Here is a 26852-nt window from a genome sequence, read left to right as displayed (position 1 = left end):
CCTGAACAGGGGTAAATAATGGCATATGGACATCCCTATGCTCTACCACATTTACCAATCTAAGTACACATATTCAAATGCCTACTTTACCTCTCAGGATATCATTACCAATAAGTTACTATCACTCTAGGATGCTAATATTTCAAGACAAATAACATTTAATCTTAATTTCAACTGTTCACTGAGTCATCAGGCTATTTCAAGTCTATAAAACCACTCCATTTAAAAATTCCTTCCCCTCTTTTTAAAAGATTTACTTATTTTGAGAGACAGAGAGAGAGAGCACATGTGAGTGAGGGGAGGGGCAAAGGCAGAGTGAGAGAATCTCAAGCAGACTCCCCGCTGAGCATGGAGCCTGATTTGGGGCTCAATCCCAGGACCTGGAGATCACGACCTGACCCCAATTCAAGAGCCAGACACTTAACCAACTAAGCCACCCAGGCACCCCAGAAAATTCCTTCCCTTTTCAAAAATCCTCACTGAACTACTGAAAATTTCCAACAGATAGTGGTAACTATTCCTGCTTTAAGTATAGACTGGAAAATATCATATGCAAAATAGCAACACGATAATCTTGTGGCACTTCAATTTCATTCTACTCTTTGTATGTGAACAAAGAAGAACATTATATAACTGAGTTCATAGTGGCTTTCTTTTCTCTTAACATTTTACTAGTGTATACTTAAGAAGCTGTGAGCAAAAGCTCTATTTGATATCCAGATACAAAGCTGTTGAGAAATAGTCTTTATAATGCCAATTAAAGAACAAAACATCTGGTTAGTTTTTAAACAAAATGAGCTATTCTGCCCTCCATGCCAACCACTAAGCAATAGGTCTTTCCCATTCATTACTGACTGATGTAGTTCTCAGCAACATTTTACTAGTTCCATAATCATTCATTTTATTCCCATTCTTTCAAATAACTCTGTCCATTTGGTCGCATATACAATTGCAAGCTGATGGCACATGAGTTTCCTTTTAGTTCTTAACTTTTAAAAAAATGTTACGTAATTTTATTTTCCAATTTTATTTAAAATTTTTTTCCAGTGGAATGTTTTTCAAAATATTTAATCGAATTTTGTGACAGCTGACCTGGTATCAAATGCTACACTTAGACATTCCTATATTTTAAACTAAATTGAAACTAAAATATTCATATTATTGAATAAATTTCTGGAGATCCAAAATTAAGGAAATAATTCAAAATGTGATACAGTCTAGTGTTTATTTTATGTTATGGCAGGTACACTTGAATTTCAAAAATTTAAAACATATAAAAAGTGGTTAGGGACTAACATGTGTATCAACAGTTGATAAATGTCTAAGACTGTTTATTATACAGCAGGGTACAATGGTAGTGCTAATGCCGGCAGGGCACCATGGAAGTTAGTCTAAAAATTATCACCAGGCTTTATACAAGCAACAACATATGCTGCTGTTTTAGAATTTCCGGACATAGTCTGCTTCTAATGCTAAGCAGTCCTTTTAACATTTTTAATGTTATACAGTGTTACAGTGTTTAGTTTGGCAAATGTTTCAAAATAAAGTAGAAATGTATTCATAACATCACAGAAATGCACATCCAGTTTTGTTTGCAATAAGAACCATAGGTACAGATCAGAACTCTTCCCTATATGAAATAATTTACACACAGATGAATGCTATAATATCACTATCTAAAATAATCACTAAATACAATTCTTTTTCAGAAATAAACAAGCAAAAGTTTCTTTTATTTTCAAATATCAAAAACATAATGTATGTTTTTCAAACAATGATATTCTAAAATTATAGGAATAATTTTAGTGAATTCAGTGAATGTGAAACCTAAATCAACCAAGTATACTGTAGTAGAACCATATTAAATGAAACCAATGATCAGAAAATACAACCGTATGAAAGAAATTTATAATCCACAAAACTGTTTTTCAGGCCTTAAGGTAAAATAGTTCCACAGTTCACAGGTAAAACCAGAGCAACAAAAATGCGTGCTTGTCTTCAATAAGTAGATATTTTATGCAGAAGATGTAACACTTTGCTTGTAGACAGCATGGTATGCATTTCTCAGCAAGACATAAGGAAAACAAGATTCCAAAAGATCCATTGTCAGGAATGGGGATTCCTGCACAATCTGAAAAGTAGCAAAAATGCATCACAGAATTGAAGTTATTTTAATGGGAACATTTACAGCCAGTAAATCATAATTTCTATAGTGTCCTTATTAGAAATAATTAGAAAATTATTTTCCTTTTACTTTAAAACCTGAAATATAAATGTGCCAGTGTTTTGCTATCAAAATGTTTAAAATCACTTTTCAATTAAGTCTATTAATCAGAGGAACAGATTGAGCACTTTCATTTGCCCTCAACTGTATACTAGACATATAAGAGAATATAAACATATTTAAAATATGGTCCATACCATCAAGTTCCCAAGACTAAGCCAAAAAGCCAAATCAAACATAAGACCAACTGTAATTAAGTGGAAAGCTAGAGGAGTTCAAAAGGGATGAAAGATTAATGTGGGCCAGAGTAATCAGGAAAGTCTATCTAGAAAAAGATTTTAGCTATGGGGTACGCCGAATCATAGAACAGATACAGATCTCTGCAGGAAAAGGAAATTATTCTAAGTGAGAAGAGCCACAGTGTAGAAACAAGCATAGCTGGTTCAGATAGTAAAGAGAAAGAGCTGACTAGGCACTGAGAATCACAGGAAATTATATTAGATGGGTGGAAGAGAGAGTGTAGAAAATTCAGAAAACTGGAAGAGTTCAAACTGACACACTTGGAAAATATAAGGCCTTAAATGCTTCCCACTGGTTGAAACCTATTCATAAAATAGGTAATACTAATCTTTTATTCTGTTGTTTTATGGTATGATTACCATATGGTAAAATACAAGTAATGTTAGTCTTTCCAGTGATATTTAGACAGTGTGTGGCTTGAGTGGACTGAACAGAAGGGATCAAAAAGGTACTTCAGCTCATATTATTATTTAATCACTAAATGCCAAGAAAAGACTATTAGGAATGACTGGAACTTTTTTCTTGTTAATAAAAAATAAAATGAGACTTACCATATCTAGCAGTAAATAAACAGATTCTCTATTTCTTGTTGTTGTTTTATCGGTCTCCTGGCCAATTTTCAGTAGACTGGAAGATGCAAGCTTAAAAGTATATAAACATTTTAAGAAAGTTTTAATGAAATGTTCACTCACGAGTTACTTATTTTCAGTATGCTTCAACTTATAATATATTTCAATCATTCAGTGCCTATATATAAGATAATGGGCAAAATTCTAGGCAGTCCAAATACCAGCTTAGAAAAAAAGGTCATACTGCAGAGTTCTAGAAATGAGAGATTTCTAAGGGAAAAAAATGCTAACCAGCTCCTTGATTTTAATGCCTACCTTCACTGGTCCTCCTTCCAGGGGAAAAAAAAAGGAGAATTTATTGTTTAGTTACCATTTTTATTTTCCTTATAAAACATCATGAGTTCTATTTGATTATACCTACCGCCAGAAATTCTTTAAGACGGTCTTCAATGCTTCCTTTGTGAATTGTAAACAAAGCTGCGGCAATCTGGTTGATGGCCTTGGCCAAGCAATGTATGTTGTTGCAGTGCCCTGAGAAAAGTGCAAGTAGGGTTTGTGGTTTCTGCATGACCCCAAAATTTCAAATACATAAACAGCAAGTCTTTAATCACTTCACAATCTACATAGTGACATTATTAAGAGTTGGGAGATTGCCTGCCTTGCTCTCCTTTCATTTTTATGAGGACTAGTGCTTTTAGAAACACTATAGCAAAAAAGCAACAAACGATGATGTCTGTATTAAACAGGCAAATTTTCAAAAAAATCCCCAAGAGAAATCACACATAAATTTTATATTGTCTCTGAAACTTAAAAAAGATGTTCTTAGCTGCTTTACAAACATTTCGTCATTCGATCTTTAGAGTTGGATACTCCTTCATCATCCCCTGCCACACACACTCAGGCACCCAAAAGCTCACACATACATGTTTCATGAATCAGGAAACTGGGGCTTTGAAAAAGAAAAATCAACTATTCAAGGTTGTAAAGCTAGTAAGTGACTAGTAGGTTAACCCATGTTCTATTATAAATGAACATTAATTACCTGAAAAGTATCTATATCAAAACCCATGACTCCTTCATTGCCAAAACAGTTTTAAACCATTACCTTCTATAGCAGGGCTATACTGAGACATCACGTTACTGGCCAACGTTGGCAAAGAAACTGCCACAAAGACCATAAGGAGGCAGGCAATTTTATATTCTTCTTCTGGACTTATGTTTTCTAAGGGAGAAAAATCAAAATAAAACTAAGGTATTTCTTCAAGATTAGTTTAGAGTTATCAATCTAAACCAGAAAATGCAAATTTCAATTTTTGTATAAGGTATATTACTGAGCTTCTACAGAACTAATCGCAACTTTGTTATAAGTGATATAGAATAGAAGTAACATACATTATTGGCTATTATCAACTACCCAAGCATTTTTTAAGGACCTCTAAAAAAACAGTAAGGCAAAAAAAATTATTTTTAACTGTAAGATTATAAGGCAAAAAAAAATATGATTAGGGTAAGTGGAATCCTAAAATTTCCTAACTGAAAACTGATAAATTATTATTTTATAAGAATATTCTGTGTACTACAGTTTAGAAAATTTAATATCTCATAAATTACTCTAAAATCATCCAAAAAAACCTTAATTTTTTTAAAAAAAATGTGATTTGAAGTTTATTATTAGTATTTAAAAGATATAAATATGGAAAATGGACTAGATTTCCAACCTATCCATTTTAGAAGACAGAAGGAACCAGTCATAAATGAAAATAACTAGCACTGCCCTAAGTCTTTTAAGATATAATCCTTTCTAAAATATTTATTATAATGTGTACTAAAATTACAGGTTACCTAAGGCACTTGAATCTGGTACCTGGGAAATTCCAGTTATTCTACTATTCACCCCACCACATATATGTAAGAATTGAACGTAAGAGCCAGAATGTTTTAAAATTTGGCTATGAAAAATATAGCTGTAGCTGGGCGCCTGGGTGGCTCAGTTGTTAAGCATCTGCCTTCGGCTCAGGTTATGATCCCAGGGTCCTGGGATCGAGTCCCACATCAGGCTCCCTCCTCGAGGGGAAGCCTGCTTCTCCCTCTCCCACTCCTTGTGTTCCTGCTCTCGCTATCTCTGTCTCTGTGAAATAAATAAATAAAATCTTTAAAAAAAAAAAAAGAAAAATATAGCTGTAGCCAAATGAGTAACAGTGGCAATTACCCATGTGAATATAATTAACATATTGCATGAATGATGAAACAAAAAGCAATGTTAAATAAAAAAAGAACTGATGAACCCAGCCAAACATGCTAGGTACAAGGGGATAGGGATGGTCATTTTAGTATCAGAAACAGGTAAAATGTTACTTTGTAGACAAATCTAGAAATATCTAGAGCATTCTGGGTTCTACATTTCAAAGAGCTGGTTTTAAAATCTTTTAAATGTTTAATACAACACAATGATGCACTGACTCCACAGTAAATAGCTCTAGTCCGGTGAAAATAGGACACCCTTTTCTAGATACCAATTTTGCTACCTACTGGACCATCTCCATCAGTATACAAATTCTGTGACTCTCTCACCTGAAAAAAATCCTTCTCTTGATTTTATTCCTGCCTCTAGCTACTGTAATTTCATTTCTTTGTTCCCCTTTACAGTAAAACTCTTTGACAGAGTTGTTTTATACTTATTATTATTTCCAATTCCTTTTCTCCTATTCTCTCGTAAGCCCTCTCTACTCAGCCTTTTGCTCCAAAAATTCCACTGCCCTGCTCTTAGCAGCATTACCCATTAATCTGCATACTTGATCAATCCCTCTCCATTTTGGCTGGAAACTCCTTTCCTAGTTTTTCTTCTCCATCATCCATCCTTCTTTCTCAGTTTCTTTTTGGTAGGTCCTCCTCTTCTCCCTGAGTTCTTAAATTTGAAAGTGTCCTAAGGCTCAGACCCTGATCCTCTTTCTTCTGCATCTATGTTAACTAACCTTAGAAATTCCATCTAGTCTTATGGCTTAAATATTGTCTGTATGATGACTCCACTATAACATAAGCTCCAGACGACAGGGATTTTTGTTGTTTCTGCATTGCTATATTCCAACTACCAAAAAAAAAAAAAAAAAGCAAGTTGGACATTAAGCAGGCATTTGAATAATAAGTACCACACCTGTATCTGTGTTGCCCTGGTAATTTTAACTAAGACTAATACATATTTACTAATGTATTTTACCTGATTTTTGTGAGGAGAGAGCTACCACCAAGGCAGGATCAATCTCACAAGGTAATCCAGCAGCTGATGATAACTCATACACATTCATTGCAACCTGATGGAATATTTAAGAATTACAGAGTAAGAAATATTTTAGCAAATTTCTAAGAAATCTCACTTTAGTAAGAAAGACATACTTTTTAAATTAGAATCTACCTATAAGAACACTACAGAATTTCAAAACTTGGCTGAAACAGGAACTATAGCACAACTATCCTACAATGAAAAATTCAGTTATTACTTCACGATGTGCTGCTTATTAGAACCTCTTATTGTTAGGCCAAAAAAAATTTGTATACTCTCTGCAGCAAATGCCAATAAAATCATGCTAATATTACTTTCCTTGGAAGCATGGATGTAAAATATCAAGCCAAAAGAGATGAATAAATGAACAAAAGTAAATCAAAATTGCTGAACTTATATTTACATTCATATTTATTTAATAAAAAATTGTGGTGGTTCAATGACTCATCATATCATAGCTATAAATATGGTAAATTACTTATCATAATAGATTTTTTTTTTTAAAGCTCTGTGCTCAACATGGGCCTTGAACTCACAACCCAGAGATCAAGAGTCACATGCCCTACTGACTGGGCCATCCAGGTGCCCCATAATAGATTTTTAAGGAGTACAGATTTAAAGCCTGATAAAGGAATTTCTAATGACTAAAATAATTCTTTTTGGCATTACATATGGATTTCAAGTATTTATGATATTCTGACTGCTCTATACCTCAGTTAAAAACCACCTACATAGTTGGTTACTTTTGATATTGCTACCAAAAAAAAAAACTCAGTATAAAATATGAACTAAAACTGTGTATCTAAAAATAAATGGAAATTGTCATGGATTAAGCTCTAGAAAAACATTTTTTGGGGGGGCGCCTGGGTGGCTCAGTCGGTTAAGTGTCAAACTCTTGATTTCGTCTCAGGTCATGATCTCAGGGTTGTGAGATCAAGCCCCACAGTTAGCAGCAAGTCTGCTTGTGATTCTCTCTCTTTCCCTTTGCTCCTCCCCCTGTTCATGCACATACTCTTTCAAATAAATCAATCTTTAAAAAAAAAAAGAAAAGGAAAAACATTTTTTTTGTGATCCATTACTCCACACACAAAAATGAACTCAAAATGGGGCGCCTGGGTGGCTCAGTCCTTAAGCGTCTGCCTTCGGCTCAGGTCATGATCCCAGGGTCCTGGGATCGAGCCCCACATCGGGCTCTCTGCTCTGCAGGAAGCCTGCTTCTGCCTCTCCCACTCCCCCTGCTTGTGTTCCCTGCTTGTGTTCCCTCTCTCACTGTGTCTCTGTCAAATAAATAAATAAAATCTTTAAAAAAAAAAAAAAAATGAACTCAAAATGGATCATAAACCTAAGAGCTAAAATTATAAAATTATTAGAAGAATATGCAGGTATAAATCTTTATGACTTGGGTAAGGCAACAGTTTCTTCGATAGGGCATCAAAAGAAGCGGCAACCAAAGAAAAAAATAGACAAACTGGACTTCATCAAAACTAAAAATTTTTGTGCCACAGAGGACATTATTACGAAAATGAAAAAACCACCCACAGAACAAGAGAGATTTCCAAATTATGTATCTGTTAATGGACTTGTATCCAGAATATATAATGAACTCTTACAACTCAAAATTAAAAAGGCAAACAATCCAAATGAGCAAAGGGTATGAATAGATATTTTTCCAAAGAAGATACACAAATAGTCAATAAGCACATGAAAACGTATTCAACATTCATCATTTCAGAAAAATGTATAACATAACAATGAGATACCATTTCATACACACTAGCATGGCTATAATTAAGAAGACAGGAACAAATATTGACAGGATATGGAGAAACCGAAACCTTCATACATTGCTGCTGGGAATGCAAAATGGTACAACTACTTCGAAAACAATTTGGCAGTTTCTCAAAAGGTTAAACATAGAGTTTCCATATGACCCAGCAATTTGAATCCTGGCATATATCGAAGAGAAAGGAAAGCGTATGTCCACACCAAAACTGTATAGGGATATCCATGGTAGCATTATTTATAACAGCCAAAAAAAGAAAACCTAAATGTCCATCAACTGATGAAAGGATAAATAAAATGTGGTATATCCATATAATGGAATACTAATCAGCAATAAAAAATGAAGTACTGATACATGCTACAACAGGAATAAACCTTGAAAACATTATGCTAAGTAAAAGAAGCTAGTACCAAAAGCCTACATATTGTATGATTCATATTAAGTGTCAAGAATAGGCAAACTTGGGGCGCTTGGATGGCTCACTGTGTTGAGCGCCTGACTCTTGGTTTCAGCTCAGGTCATGATCTCCTGGGTTGTAGGACTGAGCTCCATGCAGGGCTCCACGCTCAGCAGAGAGTCTGCTTGAGGATTCTCTCCCTCTGCCCCTCCCCCTACACGTGCATGCATGCATGCCTTCTCTCTCTAAAATAAATAAATAAATAGATAAATCTTAAAAAAAAAAAAAAGAACAGGTAAACTTACAGAGACAGAAGCTAGCTTAGTGGTTGCCTAGGGCTGGAGACTGGGAAGAATTCTGGAATAACTGCTAATGGGCATAAGGCTTCCTATTAGGATGATGACAATGTTCTAAAATTGGCTGTGGTGACAGCTGCACGACTCTGTGACTATACTTAGATCCACTGAACTGTATACTTTAAGTGAGTAAATTTTAAGATAACTGAATTATATCTCAATAAAGCTATTAAAATATATATATTTGGGGGCGCCTGGGTGGCTCAGTCGGTTAAGCATCTGCCTTTGGCGCAGGTCATGGTCCCAGGGTCCTGGGATCGAGCCCCGCATCGGGCTCCCTGCTTGGTGGGAAGCCTGCTTCTCCCTCTCCCACTCCCTCTGCTTGTGTTCCCTCTCTCACTGTGTCTCTCTCTGTCAAATAAATAAATAAAATCTTAAAAAAAAAAAAAAAAAAATATATATATATATTTGGAGAACTGGTGGTTGCCAGAGGGGAGGGGGACTGGGCAAACAGGTGAAGGGAATTAAGAGGTACAAACAGGTGAAGGGAATTAAGAGGTACAAACTTCCAGATATAAGTCACATCAATGAAAAGTACAGCACAGGGAAAGAGTCAACAATGTTTTATGCAGTATGTCGCTGTATGTAGTACAACATTGTAGTAACTTTGTATGGTGACAAATGGCAGCTACACTTATCACGGTGAGCATTTCATAATGTGTATAAATGTTGAATCATTATGTTGTATACCTGAAACTAGTATAATACTGTATGACAACTATACTTCAATTAAAAATTAATTTTAAAAATATATATTTCAGTTTTCAAAATAAATATTAAGCTCTGGGGCACGTGGGTGGCTCAGTCGTTAAGCGTCTGCCTTCGGCTCAGGTCATGATCCCAGGGTCCTGGGATCAAGCCCCGCATCAGGCTCCCTGCTCTGTGGGCAGTCTGCTTCTCCCTCTCTCATTCCCCCTGCTTGTGTTCCCTCTCGCTGTCTCTCTCTCTCTCTGTCAAATAAATAAATAAATAAAATCTTAAAAAAATATATTAAGTTCTGTTGAAAGTTTGCTAAAAACTAAACATAATTATGTCAGGTGCTGAGAGAACTGGATGGTTGCTGAGAATATTCTCATAATCCACACACCATTGTGTTTTCAACGAATGATTCTTCTTTAACGTTTCCTTAACTTTTTTTTCCACAGTGTTTCCATTTAACAATTTTACGCTAATCACACATGGTTTTCAATCATAAAATCATAGGACAATCAATCTCAAATGTTTACACTATGCAAAGCACTGTGGGAGACACAAAAATAAAACAAGGTCTTCAAAATGTTTACAATCTAGTATAAATTTAAGAGAAAAAACACAATTATAATACAAGGCAGAACATATTTAACTCCGCAATGGATAAACAAAAAGTTTTCGGATAAGAAGAAGAAAAAAGAAATCCTTTATTGCCTAGGGATCAAGGAATGTTTCTTAGAATACAGCAATTAAATCAGACCTTAAAAGATAAGCAGGACTTCAAAAGGCAGAAAACAGAAAAGTGCAGGATTTTCAGGTAGAATAAATTAGACAGATGTGAGAATGCACACGGGAAGAACTAGTTACCTCATGGGATACATATGAAGAGAAGGGTAGAGTAAGAAAGGGAAGAGCATGGGAGAAGGATGGAACAAGCCATGGAAGATAAGCCTCAGAAAGTGAGTACCATCAATCTGAGAAAAAAAACTTGAGTGTCACACAAGAGTTTAGACAACTTTTTTCAGACAGTGCGTTTCAAAACATGTAACATAGAAAATAATCTTTCCAAGACACGTGAAAGCTTAGAAAACATACATATGAGGTCACTTAGTGGATGTGTAACCACTGGTTAATTATTGCTGTGGTTAGATAAGTGAGTTGGATTTCATGATCAAAAAATTTTCAAAAGAAAAATTGTAAACTCACAAAGGGCTACTAATACTCTATCTTATATTTCTAAAAACAGGGTATTAAATTTTTTTTAAATTATACCCTATAATTGACATCCTCTTACAAGACTTTTTAACATCAATTTAAAAAAACTGATTGAGGGGCGCCTGCGTGGCTCAGTCGTTAAGCGTCTGCCTTCAGCTCAGGTCATGATCCCAGGGTCCTGTGATCAAGCCCCGCATCAGGCCCTCCGCAGGGAGGCCTGCTTCTCCCTCTCCCACTCCCCCTGCTTGTGTTCCCTCTCTCATTGTGTCTCTCTCTGTCAAATAAATAAATAAAATCTAAAAAAAAAATAAAAATAAAAAAACTGACTGAATTTTACTACAACTCTTATTTCACTGGCTTGTCTTTCTAATTCTGCTTATGACCAGGTATGGACAGCTATCAGTGTAAGAAAAGATCAATACCATCCCATTTTACATTGCTATGGGTGATTAAGGAAGATTAACTTTCAAAATGCCTATGTAGCATTTTGGTGCTGAGCTCTCAAAGATGTATTTTCAAAGGTAAACATGCTAACAGATCACTCTAAAATAAAAACTTTACAGTAGTTTAGAATTTATTAAATTTATTTCATATGTAACTCAAATATTTTATTTTAGAAACTGTAAAATCCAAATAGAAGCTTTATTACCTTCATATCAGTTTCCCTTGGAATATGATCCTTGAAATCTTCAATTGAACTTACAAGAAAAGGAATGTGGTAAGATAGGACCTAGGCAGGGCAACAAATAAAAATGCAGAGTTATTTTTAAATGGTGAGCCCCAAATTTAAATATTACCATTCAATTACTTCTAGTTTTCATAAAAATTATTTTACCTTTTCTATTTTCACATGATTTTTCTAAAGTACTAAGAACAGTACTTAGAATGCCAAACTGAACATAGCCAAAATGGAAAATGCTTCAATGAAGAGAAAGTTGAAAAAGTAGTACAATATCCAGGCAAGCTATATCCCCACCCCAATTTCAATGCCAAAATAAAAAATAAGTTTAAATAGCTCTAATTTCTATATATTTGATTTTATGTAACTATGAAAACTGGAATTTTAAGTAACTTTTAATTTCTGGGAAATTAAAAGGGATTACTTAACTATAGGATATGTACTTAAAATGGTTTCTTACATCTCTAAGTGCTTCTTGTGCCAATGATCGGAAGGATAAAATTACACCAATTATTGTCATCCTCTTCAAGACACTGTCAACAGCTAAATTGGAAGAAAAGAGAGAAGAGTCTGAATTCAATTCTTTCTTAACTTTGTGAAGAAAACTCTTAGTCATAAAATTCCCATGATAAAAGATACAACAGCAATTTGATTACAACAAAGGATTAAAGATGGAAAGGTACTGAAAGCTGATATTAAAAGTAAGGAAATTACAGTTTACTTCATATGGAGTAGACACTATTCTTTAAAATGGTTTAGATGGTTCACCAGAATCTTGAAATAATCACATAAAAGTAGCCACCTGTATAATCCTCTCAGAAATGGCAGAAGTAGGAGGAAGGAGAGAAAGACTAGGGGAGAAAGAGGAGTTGTCAGAGTGGACAGGAGTTAAATCCTCAAATGGTCCCAGAACTTGGAGATGCTAAACTCTTAAACTGTTGAGGTCTGGAGAGTCAAGAAACAAAAAAATGACTATTGAGATCACAAGCAGTTTTGGCAAGACCAGGTTGCTGAAGACTATAAATGGATTTGATCATTTACATTTTAGTTAGAAAGCATTATTCTGAAAACTATTACTATATATTCAATATTAAAACTTAATTAACAAAATCAAGGGAGATTAGAATTGGAAGGATCAATACCTTCATATTTTAAAAAGCCAACAAACATTTATTGAATTACTCCCAATATACAAGGCATAGTACTGTGTAAATAAGAACACAAATATAAACAGAATAATAATCTAGACCATAACTAACACTCTAAATGGACTGTCAAGAAAACTAAGAAAATATGATCCTATTTATGTGAGACAAAAAGATACACAACTGACCCATGAACAACACATTTGAATCGTGCAGGCCCACTTACACATGGATTTTTTTTTTTTTTTGGTAAATACAGTAAATATATTTCCTCTTCCTTGTAATTTTCTTAATATTTTTTCTCTTGCTTACTTTATTATAAGAATACAGTATATAATACATATAACATACAAAATATGTTAACTATTTTATCAGCAAGGCTTGAGGTGAACAGTAAGCTACTAGCAGTTAAGTTTTTGGGGAGTCAAAAATTACACGTAGATTTTTGACTGCACAGGGAGTCAGCGCCCATAAACCCCGCATTGTTCAAGAGTCAACAGTATATATATATATACACATATATTTGTACATATATAGCAAATTTCTAGAAAAATGTATAGAAAACCATTAACCATAGTTACCTTTGAGGAGTAGGAATAGAGAGTTGTTTTGACTTTCTACCTCCTATGTGGTTTGCTTAAACTTTGACCATGGCATCTTTTATTAAAACATACTAACAGCCATAATATAAGCCAAAATGTGATGAGACTTAAAACAGCAGTGTTAACAAAATGAGGTAAGGCATTATGTTATATGTTATACCTTCCACATGAGCAGGAACCAGTCTAATCAACCAATCTTTCTCTAGCACTCGGTAGAGTGCCTGAGACCCAGAAGACTAGAAGATGTTCAATGAAATGGTTATTCAAGAAATGAGACTATGTTATCATCCAGAAAAGGAGAGAAGAAAGAAGGGTGAAAGGAAATATTTCTCTGGGAAAATGTCATCCAAGTTGGTCATAAAAGAGAAGACAAAAAGCATTCCAGGCCAGGGAACAAAACAAAAGGAAATCTAGAAAAAGGAATGACAGAGAATAAGATGAATAATCAGAAAATAAGTAGTGTGATATAATCATGTATTTCCCAAGGGATGATATCCAGAATTTAATCAAATAATTCTGCCAGAAGTATATCCTATAACCTTCTCTTGAATATATATAACAGTAACAACACATTAAAAGTTCTGAGGAACTTCATGGTAAGAAATGTTGTTTAACTTATCATTAATGGATTATTTGCCATACCTTTTTAAGCACTGGCACCTCCTCTAATTCCCCATAATTTCCATTAACATCCTGCTGTGGGCTGAATGTTTATGTCCTTATAAAATTCATGTATTAAAAACTTAAGCCCCAAAAGCTGATGGTATTAGGAGGTGGGGCCTTTGAAAGGTGTTCAAGCCATGAGGGTGAAGTTGCATGAATTTGATTACTGCCTTATAGAGGCTTCAGAGAGAACCCGATCCCTTTCAGTCATGTGAAAATACAATGACAAGTCTGTGACCCTGAAGAGGGCCCTCACCCAACCATGCCAGCACCATGATCTTGAACTTCCAGCCTCTAGACCGATGAGAAATAAATTTCTGTTGTTTATATACTACCCAATCTGTGATATTTTGTTGTAGCAGCCCAAACAGACTAAGGCACATCCCAAGGAACTAACACTAGAGCAGAGCTGTGTGGATCTCAGGCCAGGCAAGCAAAAAGTTGTGAAGGAAAAGAGGGGAAACAATGGCTGGATATGAGGTTATCCAAATAATGGCTTTTGAATGCATGCTAAGGAGTTTTTAGACTATCCTCTAAGCAAGGAGGAGGTAGTTCAGGGTTTTTTAAATATAAAGAGTGATATGAAAAGAAATCTTTAGAAATATAACTCTGAATGTGGGAGATGGGTTAGAAAGTGAAGACTGAACCCATTAGAGGAAGCCAAGATTGTAGTTCACGAAATAATGACAAAGCCTTAAATGTGAACCATGGGAATAAAAGGAATAGATTTAGGCATCACATTTAAGAGGTGGGATCTGCAGCAGGGGTTACAAGCTCAATATCTATAGCAGGTAACATAAAGTAGTGAAGTAGACTAAGTGAAAGACAGAATAGTGAGGGGAAAAACTGGAGAAAAACACTTCTAAAAGAGGCAACTGCTACTAAGCTCCAGCCAATCACTGCCATGTGGCAAAACACTGCCCAGGATTTGGGAGGAAAGAGAGCCAAAAGTTTGGATATTTATGCAAAATCTTGCATTTTTAAAATAATGATCAAAAAATGTTTTTTAATTTAATGTAGCATAGAGCAAAAAAATTATGTCTTTGGGCCAAACATGACCCACCAATTTGCAAACTCTGATCTAGAAGACACAGCTACTAGATATGGAATGGAATGTGATTACAGGAAAAGTCAGATAACATACCCAAGTTTCTCTTTGAGAATCACTGGGTGAATGGCATAGGAGGTAATATAATGGTCAATAACAGAAGAATATCAGGCTTTTTCTCCTCACCCATTTATACCTCCCATCAGGGGAATATCCTTCCTATTCCAGAGATGCTGTAAAGTATCTGTGGGTCATACAGCTGTAGATATCTAAAAAATGTTTCTCCAACTTCAATGGAAATCAGAATCACCTGCTGGGCCCCAGCAAACTGATTTAGTAAGTCTGGAGTGGAACCCTAATAATTTACATTAACAAACTCCTATGTGGTGCTTTTGCTTGTTGCTTCTGGTCCATAGACCACACCCTGATCAAATTAGCACTTGGTATTAAGTACCTAGAGCTCCATACAGAGTCAAGGCTGGGGATGAATATTTTAAAGATACACTGATAAATAAGACTGGATACATTTCCTCAAAAGAATTATAAAAACAATGGCTTAAAAATGGTAAAAGCATTGGCAAATGAAGAGAATAAAATTTCAATAAAAAGGAGAATAAAAGAGATAAACACTACAGAGAAATCAAGTAGAAGAAGAGGAAAGAGGACCAGATTTTGAAAATGGGTAGTCACTAATGATCTCTTCCAGAAAGGTTTCAGGCAAGTAGCCAGATGAATAAGAGGGAGGTGTAACAACAGACTTTAACAAGTGTTATTTTACAAGCAGTATCTGGCTTCCAGGGAGCAGGAGATTTTTCTGGGATCAGGGAAATTGCTTGGAATGATGAATGTAGCAAAAAGTCAAAGGTATGATAGCACAGAGGACAATATAATTAAAATCACTAAATTTTAAAGTCCTGAATGGATAAGGAAGTAAAGCCAGGAAGAGACTGATTAGAAAACTAGAGAGACATCAATGTTTCAATGAGCTAGAACAAAGAATTTAATAGGAGTGAAGGAGTGGAAAAGCTGGAAGACATAACTGATCTGAGAGTAGAGCTTCAAATTCAAGATCTTACCAGTGCAACAATTTTAGGTGATAAAAACATTCAAAGTATTGTTAAAGTAAAGGTCTTTGGAGGCAACTTGTAGATTTGTAGATGGTGGCAAGGTCAGGGCAAAAGTGAATGGAATGAATTTTTAAAAAGGAAGAATTACTATAGGAAAACTAGAAAATTAAGGTCTATAATAAGGGAGTCAATAAAGCAATGAACCTAGTCCCAAGAGACACACTGTCAGAAAACATGAAGAAACAGATACAGTATTAAATTTGCTCAAGTCACATAGCTAAAAAGTCCTAAAACTGAAAATTAATTCCAGATTACCTCCCAATTCAGAGCTACTTTTTTTTGTTTTAAGATTTATTTATTTGAGAGAGAGCGAGCATGAGTGGTAGGGACAGAGGGATAGAATCTCAAGCAGACTCCGTGCTGAAAACGGAGCCCGATGCAGGGCTTGATCCCAGGACTCTGAGATCATAACCTGAGCCGAAATCAAGAGTCAGACGCTTAACCGACTGCACCATCTAGGTGCCCCAATTAGGACTACTTTTAACAAATTACAAGGCTTTTTAAGGGTATTAAAAAGAATATGGTTGTTGACTATGAAAATCAAACTGCTACAAAAGTATATCAACCTCTGGATATAGCATGAAGGAGGCACAAAGATGGGAATCTGAGACAAAAGAGAGTATTTTGAAAAATATTTCAACTGGAAGAATAGCTTTCTCTGGTCCCCTAAGTAAGCCATTCTCAAGCAGATCTTTTCTTTTTCCAAATCACAAAAAAGAATTAATAAATTCTATTTAAAGGCAAATTTGATATAGATGGGCCATTAAGGATTATGGATTTTATTTTGAAAATTTACAAATTGTTTGGAATTTTAACAAATTCCATTTTGTTTCAATTCCACAAACAGGAGAGTTAAAGTAACAGTAAACAGGCACTGAACAATGCAGTGGATTAAAGGCCTTTAACCAAATGATACAGTCAAAATATTATTTACTAGTAAGAAGTTGAGTAGTTAGGCTGGTTGGGTGGTCAACTGAGCATTTAAAAACAGGAGAAACATGAAAAAATAATTAAGAATAAGGAAAACAAGACTGGTAAATATAAGTATATAGTAAAACAATGAACAAAAGAGATCAGGTAGAAATTTAAAAAGTAATTTCCTACTAAGTATTTATTCAGACTCTACCTCCCTAAAATACTACCAAATCAGTATTTTCATTTTTATCATTTTAATTTCATTTTTTAAAGTACTGTACATTAAACCTAACCTTTTTCCCCCCTTTTGGTATATAGCTCTAGGAAAAAATTTTAACATGTGTAGATTTGTGTTACCACCATCACCACTCCAAAAAACTCCCTTGTTGCTTTCCCAGTTCTGGCAACAACTGATCTGTTCTATAAGGCAACCTATTGTGTAGTTCAATTTTATACTAATTTTTATTAAATAAGTTTATATTTTTGAAGCTGGATAAGACAGCCTAATAAAGTGATTCTCTAAATCATTTTACACTTTTAAAAATTTGATATAGGTGCATAACATTTAAAAGAAAACTATCAGAGGGGAAGTATTATGTAAAATACATATGGCTTTAATTTTTTTCAGGATTATTTTTTATTTGGGAGAATAAACTCTTTCTTTGGTTTTCTCAAATACAAAGAATATTTTATTTGGTATTTCATTAATTTTTTAATGCTAGAAAGGCTTTTAAATGAATCAATAAGTATGACTTCAGAATAATTTTTAATTATACTTCAAGTACAAAAGCAAATGAAAATAAAATTAATTCAAGTGCACCTAAAATAGTTACCTGGCTAAATATGCTTTCATAAATTTTTAAGATTCACTGTTATTTCACAATATACCTCCCACAAAGAATCAATGTCAAGAAGACATTAGAAACAATTTTTTTTAGTTGTAGGGCTAAAGTTTTCATGCAATGACTACTAGATAGCAATAAAAAGGAACAGATTACTGATTCACGTAACATAGCTGGGTGAATCTCAAAAACATACTAAGTGAAAAAAGGCAGAGACAAGAGTATATACTGTGTGATTCCATTTATGTGGAGTTCTAGAACAGGCAAATTTAATCTATAGTGACAGAAATCAGATCAGTTTTTGTCTGGGTTTGTGGGATGTTGAGAAACTGACTACAAAGGGATGTGAGGGAACTTCCTGAGGTGATGGAAGTGCTCTATGTCTTGACTGTGGTAAGGTTACATGGATATACACATTTGCTAAAATCCATCAAACTGTTCACTTACATGCATAGATTTCATTGTATGCAAACTATACCACAATAAAGTTGATATTTAGAAAGTTACAGACTCAAAAGTTAATTCTCCTTTAGTCTAAATTAATATAGACTTACTTGTATTAAATGAGTTTATGAACTAACTGATAATACTCATTAAATATTTGATACATGGTACTAAGACTATGGTTAAAAAAAATGTGAAATAGATAAGCCATATATTTAAAATATCCTTTGACTGCAACTATTTTCTGCTCTCTTCATAAGCTAAAGAATACTTATATTTAAGCAAAAGCTAAATACTGAGTGTCAAAGTCTTCTTAATGCTTATAGAAAGTTTCATGAGTTACCCACATGATAATCTTTTAAAGAGTGCGGCCATCTGGTCTGGTTTGTCAAAGCTGGTCCTCATTTGTGTTAGCACATCAACATTCTCCACCACAAGTTTCTAAAAAAAAAAAAGGAAAGAAAGAAAGAAAGAAAGAAAAAAAAAAAGATCCTAGGTTAGGCATGGACCACCTTGTGTTAATGAGATAAGAGCATGCTTGGAAATCATAATCCAGCAAGTAGGAAATACAATTCATGAAATCCAGATGTTCTATGCTATATACTTTTGTTGTTGGTTTAACAAAAGAATCTTAAAATTATTTACATAGGATTAATGTTTTTCTTCCATTTGCAAATTCAAGAAGGGAGGATGTTCAGGAAAAAGCAATAAAGATAAGCAGTAGGATAAAGGATTATCTAATGCTTAGACACAGAACAGCATCAATAATAAAAAACAGACACTGAAGGGGATACAGAGAGCAATAAATTCCAACCACAATAAAAAGAACTTGCTAAAGTTAAAGCTAGCCAAAGACAGCCTACAGTTCATCACTGGATGTATACAATCAGAGGGAGAATAACTTTTGTACTACTTCATATGTTTGTACTACTTCATATATATGTACTACTTCGTGGGGATTATAAGAGAGCAAGGTTTCCCATACAAATTATAAAATGGAAGTGTTAACTATCTACCTTCTCTTTCAGAGACCACTGCGAAAAAGGAAGAGAAGGAAGAGATACAAATAAGGGAAGGGAGTAAAGAACAGCTATTCAAGGAAAGTATAACTCACTAAAGAATGTTTTTCTTAAAAGGCGCTTTGGAAAAGTAATTTAGTTTGAAATTAAAATGAAAACAAATATAATTAAATTGATTCTGGCAGAGATAATGTCTATATGTATGTGGAGAGCCTGGATATAATATTTAAATATCCAAGGATAAAGCCTGGGTATATTTCAAAATACATACAAATCCAAGCTTCATCCTTGGATATTTCAATTTAGCAGGCCTGGTTGCAAAGATTTAACAGCAAGCATATTGTTAAAGTGCCATGAGGGTTTTGTTACAAGCCAAACACCGATGATAACTGATTTAAGGGAGGATGAAAACCCTATACAGAAAATTTATAAAAATCAGTTTTCCTATACTAGTATGAATTTTGTTTAGGTTACTTGATATTACAGGCATACCTCAGAGATATTGCAGATTCAGTTCCAGACCACTGTATTAAAGCAAATACCGCAATAAAGTGAGTCAAATGAAATTTTTTGGTTTCCCAGTGCATATAAAAAGTTATGTTGACACTACACTATAGTCTATAAATATGCAATAGCATTATGTCTAAAAACCAATGTATGTACCTTAATTAAAAAATACTTAATTGCTAAAAACGCTAACCATCATCTAAGCTTTCAGTGAGTCATAATCACTGATCACAAATCACTGTAACAAATATAATCATAATGAAAAAGCATGAAATATTGGGAGAATTACCAAAATGTGCCACTGACATGAGCAAATACTACTGGAGAAATGGCACCAATATACTTGCTGTCTGACACAGGGATGGCCACAAACCTACAACTTGTAAAACTGCAGTATATGCAAAGTGCAATAAAATGAGGTATTCCTGTACTTCAGATTATTTCTCTTTATGCTCCCAATCAGAAATACATTTCCAGTCATATGTGTTTGCTAAACTCAACTTCTACAATCTCTGATTAAAATGCCTGCTTTTCCTGGGGCCAATTCAATACCTGTCCCACGCTAAAACTTGATTCAATCAATACACACTCAAATATATGCTCAACCCTGACAGTGCTCCTGCACCTTGAACATAATACCACATATATCACTGAATCAGACACCACTGAGTTTTAAATGCACCATTACCTTATGTGCCATTAAGATAAAAAGAAAACTTTACCAAGTAAGCTGACACAATGTTTCCAATCATATGACTTTAAAACACCTACAATTTCAGAAACATTAATACAGAATAACTGTGTTTTAGAATCAATAAATTATAGTATATATTCAATGGTAAGGATACTATAATCACTTTTTAGCTCCCATACCAGGCAATTTACAAACAATACCATTTACTTGATCTACACGAGAGAGGTGATATTCCAATTTTACAACCGAGGAAACTAAACTAAGGCTTGGAGAAATTAGATAACTAGCCCAAAGTTATAAAGATATTAAATAGTGGATTTTGGAATTTGAATTCAGATAGGTCTGATTTAAAAATCCATGCTCTTAATCCCTAAAGAAATGGTTCCCGATTTTTAGTGTATTGGAACAATCTAGAGGGCTTATTAATTAAAACACACATTGCTGGGTCCCAGTCCCACAGGCTTTGATTTAGCAAGTTTGAGGCAGAACCAAAAACTGTGCATTGTTAACAAGTTCTGAGGTAATAATGCTGCTGCTGCTGATCTGAGGACCATACTTTAAGAACCATTACCCTAAAATATTTGTTTGCACATTATTCCTTACCAAAAAGAATGTTAATAATGTCTCTACTTAAAAATAGTTTATCTATTTAAATTTTTTTTCTTTTCTCCCTCAATTGCATCCTAAAACAGAGCTCTCTAAACATTTAAAGACATTGACTAATATCATTGGCAAATGGACTATAAGCTGGAAGTAATACTAGTGAATATGTATCAGGTAAAACATATATGAAGAGTACTACAAATAAACTTGTTTGCAGTTAATAAGGAAGTGTTAAATTCTTGGCACAAATCATATTTAAATTTCCTACTTCATTTGAAAAAAAAAAGTCTTCTATGAAGAACTAGAAGAACTGATCTGTAAAATGCTAAAAACGATTCTTCTGGCAGGATTAGAAGGAGACATTGACTCAATGGGCACACCACCAAATGAAACACCTCAAGACTTTTAGTAGGAAAGAAGACTGGCTGTTTTCTTCTCCAGAGAGCAATGAACACGTTTTACCACGAGTATGCATGCACAGTGTTGACTATGTCTGACACATGATTTATTCATGATAATTAAATGTAAAGAAGTTCTCCCTTTTTTCTGACAAAGAAACTTACTCTTTGAAACAAAAAGGTCCCCAAGCTAAAACAGGAACTGAAACAATGAATATCATTTTTAAGATACAAAGAAAATATGCGGCCATATATTTAGTTTATGTCAATTTAGATTAAATATAAAAAAAACCAGAAAAATAAAAGCTAAGAAGTTACAGAAATGATCTTAAAAGTATTATAATTCCCCCAAAACATTTTATGTACTAGTTTCATAAAGTTTATTTTTAGTAATTTCTACACCCAATGTAGGGCTCAAACTCACAACCCTGAGATCAAGAGCCGCACACTCTTCCAAATGAACCAACCAGGTGCCCCTTTATTCACTAATTTAAAAAAAGACTAAAATGCGGGGCATCTGGCTAGCTCAGTTAGTAGAGCATGTGACTCTTAATCTCAGCGTCTTGAGTTCAAGCCCTATGCTCAAATAAGTTTGTAAACTATGTGGAAGTGCTGGTTAAATGTCGAGTATTTTACACATATGTCTAAAACTCTTCTTCCAGAAATTCACTAAAGTGAAAGGAAAAGAATAAAAAAGACTAAATCTACAAAAAAAAAAAAGAAAATATAGGAAACAAGCAAGACCAAATGAGAGATGTCAACAAACTTCTAGAAGATGGAAACTGGAGCAAAGAGTAAGTAGAGGTGAGAAATGTGACCGGCAAATTCCAGCAAGGGAGATACAGTATTGAAAGCAAGTGATGCATGCGTTAGGACCCAGGCAGAGCACAGAAGTTGTAGGCAGTGGCATAGAAAGAAAGAAACACTTGAAGATGAAAACAAGAAGGTTATTACATGTCTGTAGGGGGTTGTTATACACCTCTTGCAATCTTAAGAAGTGATGCCAACAAGGACAACTCTAAAATCAGGAGCAAAAGTTGGCAGGACGGAGGCAGGGGGCAGAAAATGACCCAAGGCAGCCAGCCAGATGTATTAAACGTCCTACCTCTAACACTCCAATGATCTCCAAGAGACTTCCACTCTCTAGGTGGAGGTTACTGTTTTTGAAAAATGATTGTAGGAATCATTTTTTTTTTTTTTTTTAAAGATTTTATTTATTTATTTGACAGAGAGAAACACAGCAAAGAGGGAACACAAGTAGGGGGAGTGGGAGAGGGAGAAGCAGACTCCCCGCCGAGCAGGGAGCCCGATGCGGGGCTTGATCCCAGGACCCTGGGATCATGACCTGAGCCGAAGGCAGACGTTTTAACGAATGAGCCACCCAGGCGCCCCTGTAGGAATCATTTGAAACCTATGATGAAGATACCTTTTTCCAAAGAGTGTTTGTTAGCTTCCGCCAAGCACTTTGGGGCACTACTAATCTAGGACCATCTTAATCCAAGTTTAAGACTATAGGTTCTTTGGACAAAAAGAGCAACACCAAAAGAGCTGGAGATCCTGGGGAGGGGCAAATCATTTCCAGTTCGCGATTACCCTGAAGATACAATCCTTTGGGCTATCTGTGTAAAGAGGGTGGAGAGGAATTTAAGCAGATTTCCCACTCTCCACTTTAGGCAGGCTTTGGATTTTACTACAGACCCCACTAGGTCACAAAACCTACTTTACTCTTACAAATGTTGCTTCTGGATCAGCAAATATCCTCAGGTCAAAAGTGGCTTCCAAAAAAAAAAAAGTGGCTTCCAGTACTAGGCTTATGTCTCTGAGTTCCCACATTCTTCTTGATTTTGGCCTACCTTTTTAGCTTCTTTAAAAGAAGAATCTTTCTTTATATATCTTGCCACCTTTTTAAGCTGTCCTTAGGAGAAAAGATGGTCTAAACCTACCCTACCAATACTTGAAGCAAAAACCTATATGTTATTTTGTTTCTATAATTTCATAAATTAGGTCATTCTAGAGAAACTTTACAGGACATTAAAAAATGCAAAACAATCAGAATCTTCACTGACAGACTGAGTACTTTAGGACATTTATCTCAATGAGACAGAATACTATACAATACATTAAACTTGTCTATATGAAACACCATTATATTATGATAAGATTGCTTATGTAATAAAATACAAGAATACACATGGAAGTATGCCTCAGTATATAGAGGCTAAGAATACAAAGTCATAAATAACACCTTCTCCAGTTTTTAATAATGCACAAGTAGCTGAATCCAGATAAATCTGGATTACATCTTACGGTTGTTAAAAAGGATCTCTAAGAAAATGGTCGTAAACTATCAATATTACCTTGATACCAAAACCAGATAAAGACTCCATAAAAAAAAAGAGAACTACAGGCCCATATTTTTGATGAACACAGATGCAAAAATCCTCAACAAAACACTAGCCAAGAGAATCCAAGAACACATTACAAAAAATCATTCACCATGATCAAGTGAGATTTATGTCCAGTATGCAAAGGTGGTTCAATATTTGCAACTCAATCTATGTGGTACATCATATCAATAAGAGAAAGGATAAAAACCATACGATCTTTTCAATAGATGCAGGAAAAGCATTTGACAAAGTACAACATCCATTCGTGATAAAAACCCTCAACAAAGTAGGTTTAGAGGGAACACACCTCAACATAGTAAAGGCCATATATGAAAAGCCCACAGTGAACATCATACTCAATGAGGAAAAACTGAGAGCTTTCCTGCTAAAGTCACGTACAAGATAAGGAAGTCCACTCACCACTTTTTTTTCAACATACTACTGGAAGTCCTAGCCACAGCAATCAGACAACAAAAAGAAATAAAAGGCATCCAAACTGGTAAGAAAGAATAAAACTCACTATTTGCAGACAACATGACACTATATATAGAAAACCCTAAAGACTCCACTAAAACACTACGAGAACTGATAAAACAGTTCAGTAAGGTCACAGGATACAAAATCAATGTAGAGAAATCCACTGCATTTCTATACATGAATTATGAAGCAGCAGTAAGAGAAATTAAGAAAACAATCCCATTTACAATTGCACCAAAAATAATAAGATACCTAGGAATAAGCCTAACCAAAGAGGTGAAAGATCCATACTCTGAAAATTATAAAACACCGGTAAAAAATTGAAGATGGGGCGCCTGAGTGGCTCAGTCAGTCAAGCATCCAACTCTTGGTTTCCGCTAAGGTCATGATCTCAGGGTCTGGGATCGAGCCCCACATCGGGCTCCATGCTGAGCAGGGAGTCTGCTTGTCCCTCTCCCTCCACCAGCTCATGCTCTCTCTCTCTAATAAATAAAATTCTTAAAAAAAAAAAAAAAGAAAGAAATTGAAGACAACACAAAGAAATGGAAAGACATGCCATGTTTATGGATTAGAAGAACAAATATTGTTAAAATGTCTATACTACCCAAAGCAATCCACATATTTAATGCAATCCCTGTCAAAATACCAACAGCATTTTTCACAGAACTAGAATAAACAATCCTAGAATTTATATGGAACTACAAAAGACCCCAAATTGCCAAAGCAATTTTGGAAAAAGAAAAGCAAAGCTGGAGGCATCACAATTCTAGACTTCAAGTTATATTACAAAGCTGTAGTGATCGAAACAGTATGGTATGGCAAAGAAACACACACACAGATCAATGGAACAGAATGGAAAAATCCTTAAAACAGAGCAGAAAACAAACCCACAACTATATGGTCAATTAATTTAACAAAGCAGGAAAGGATATCCAGTGGGAAAAAGACAATCTCTTCAACAAATGGTGTTGGGGAAACTGGAGAGCAACATGTGAAAGAATGAAACTGAACTACTTTCTTACACCATACACAAAAATAAATCCAAAATAGATTAAAGACCTCAACATGAGACATGAAACAATTAAAATCCTAGAGGAGACCGGGGCGCCTGGGTGGCTCAGTTGGTTAGGCGACTGCCTTCGGCTCAGGTCATGATCCTGGAGTCCTGGGATCGAGTCCCGCATCGGGCTCCCTGCTCAGCAGGGAGTCTGCTTCTCCCTCTGACCCTCCTCCCTCTCATGCTGTCTCTCATTCTCTCTCAAATAAATAAATAAATAAATCTTTAAAAAAAAAAAAAAAAATCCTAGAGGAGACCACAGGCAGTCACCTCTTTGACATAGGGTATAGCAGCTTCTTTCTAGTTATGTCTCCTGAGGCAAGGGAAACAAAAGCAAATATAAACTATTGGGACCACATCAAAATAAAAAGCTTCTGCACAGTGAAGGAAACAATCAACAAAACCAAAAGGCAACCTACTGAATGGGAGAAGATATTTGCAAATGACATATCTAATAAAGGGTTGGTATCTAAAATATATAAAGAACTTATAGGGGCGCCTGGGTGGCTCAGTCATTAAGCGTCTGCCTTCGGCTCAGGTCATGATCCCAGGGTCCTGGGATCGAGCCCCACATTGGGCTCCCCGCTCAGCGGGGAGTCTGCTTCTCCCTCTCCCTCTCTCCCTGCTTGTGTTCCCTCTCTCGCTGTGTAATAAATAAATAAAAATCTTAAAAAAAAAAAAAAAATATAAAGAACTTATAGAAACCAACACCCAAAAAAACAAATAACCCAATTGAAAATGGGCAAAAGAGCAGACATTTCTCCAAAAAATACAGACAGCCAACAGACACATGAAAAGATGCTCATCATCACTTATCATCAAGGAAATGCAAACCAACACTACAATGATCTCACCTTACACCTGTCAGAATGGTTAAAACCAAAAACACAAGAAACAACAGGTATTGGCAAGTATGTGGAAAAAGGGGAACCCTCTTGCACTGTTTGTGGGAATGTAAACTGGTGCAGGTGGCCACTCTGGAAAACAGTATGGAAGTTCCTTAAAAAATTTAAAAATAGAACTACTCCATGATACAGTAATTGCGCTACTAGATATTTACCCAAAAAATAAAAAAATACTAATTCAAAGGGATACATGTACCCCGATGTTTATAGCAGCATTTTCTACAATAGCCAAATTATGGAAACAGCCCAAATATCCATCAACTGATGAATGGATAAAGAAATTATGCTCTGTGTACACACACACACACACACACGGAATATTACTCAGTCACAAAAAAGAATGAAATCTTGACATTTGCAATGATGTGGATGGAGCTACAGAGTATTAGGCTAAGCAAAATAAGTCAAAGAAAGACAAATACCACATGATTTCACTCATATGTGGAATTTAAGGAACAAAACAAATGAGCATGGGGAAAAAGAGAGAGAGGCAAACCAAGGAACAGACTCTTAACTACAGAGAACAAAC

At 35.0% G+C, this 26852-nt stretch overlaps 1 protein-coding gene across 5 annotated transcripts in view; it reads right to left on the bottom strand.

Annotated features, from left to right (window-relative positions):
• Window positions 1-875: 875 nt before the first annotated feature.
• The window catches only part of NCKAP1 (NCK associated protein 1), a 104137-nt gene continuing 78160 nt past the window's right edge, over window positions 876-26852 (bottom strand). For 3 of the 5 annotated variants that reach the window (XM_032406764.1, XM_032406754.1, XM_032406786.1), the window contains 8 exons: window positions 18624-18717; window positions 11951-12033; window positions 11461-11541; window positions 6308-6401; window positions 4199-4315; window positions 3515-3624; window positions 3076-3165; window positions 876-2131 (listed from right to left, as the gene is read on the bottom strand). In XM_032406764.1, coding sequence (XP_032262655.1) covers window positions 2015-2131; window positions 3076-3165; window positions 3515-3624; window positions 4199-4315; window positions 6308-6401; window positions 11461-11541; window positions 11951-12033; window positions 18624-18717 — 786 coding nt within the window. In that variant the 3' untranslated portion in view covers window positions 876-2014. The remainder of the gene's footprint in view (window positions 2132-3075; window positions 3166-3514; window positions 3625-4198; window positions 4316-6307; window positions 6402-11460; window positions 11542-11950; window positions 12034-18623; window positions 18718-26852) is intronic. The other 2 variants (XM_032406776.1, XM_032406796.1) reach the window with 1 other exon arrangement.

The sequence above is a fragment of the Phoca vitulina genome, unplaced genomic scaffold, assembly GCF_004348235.1.
Source record: "Phoca vitulina isolate PV1807 unplaced genomic scaffold, GSC_HSeal_1.0 scaffold1, whole genome shotgun sequence".
Lineage (NCBI taxonomy): Eukaryota > Metazoa > Chordata > Mammalia > Carnivora > Phocidae > Phoca > Phoca vitulina.
This window is presented reverse-complemented; position numbering and strand designations above follow the sequence as displayed.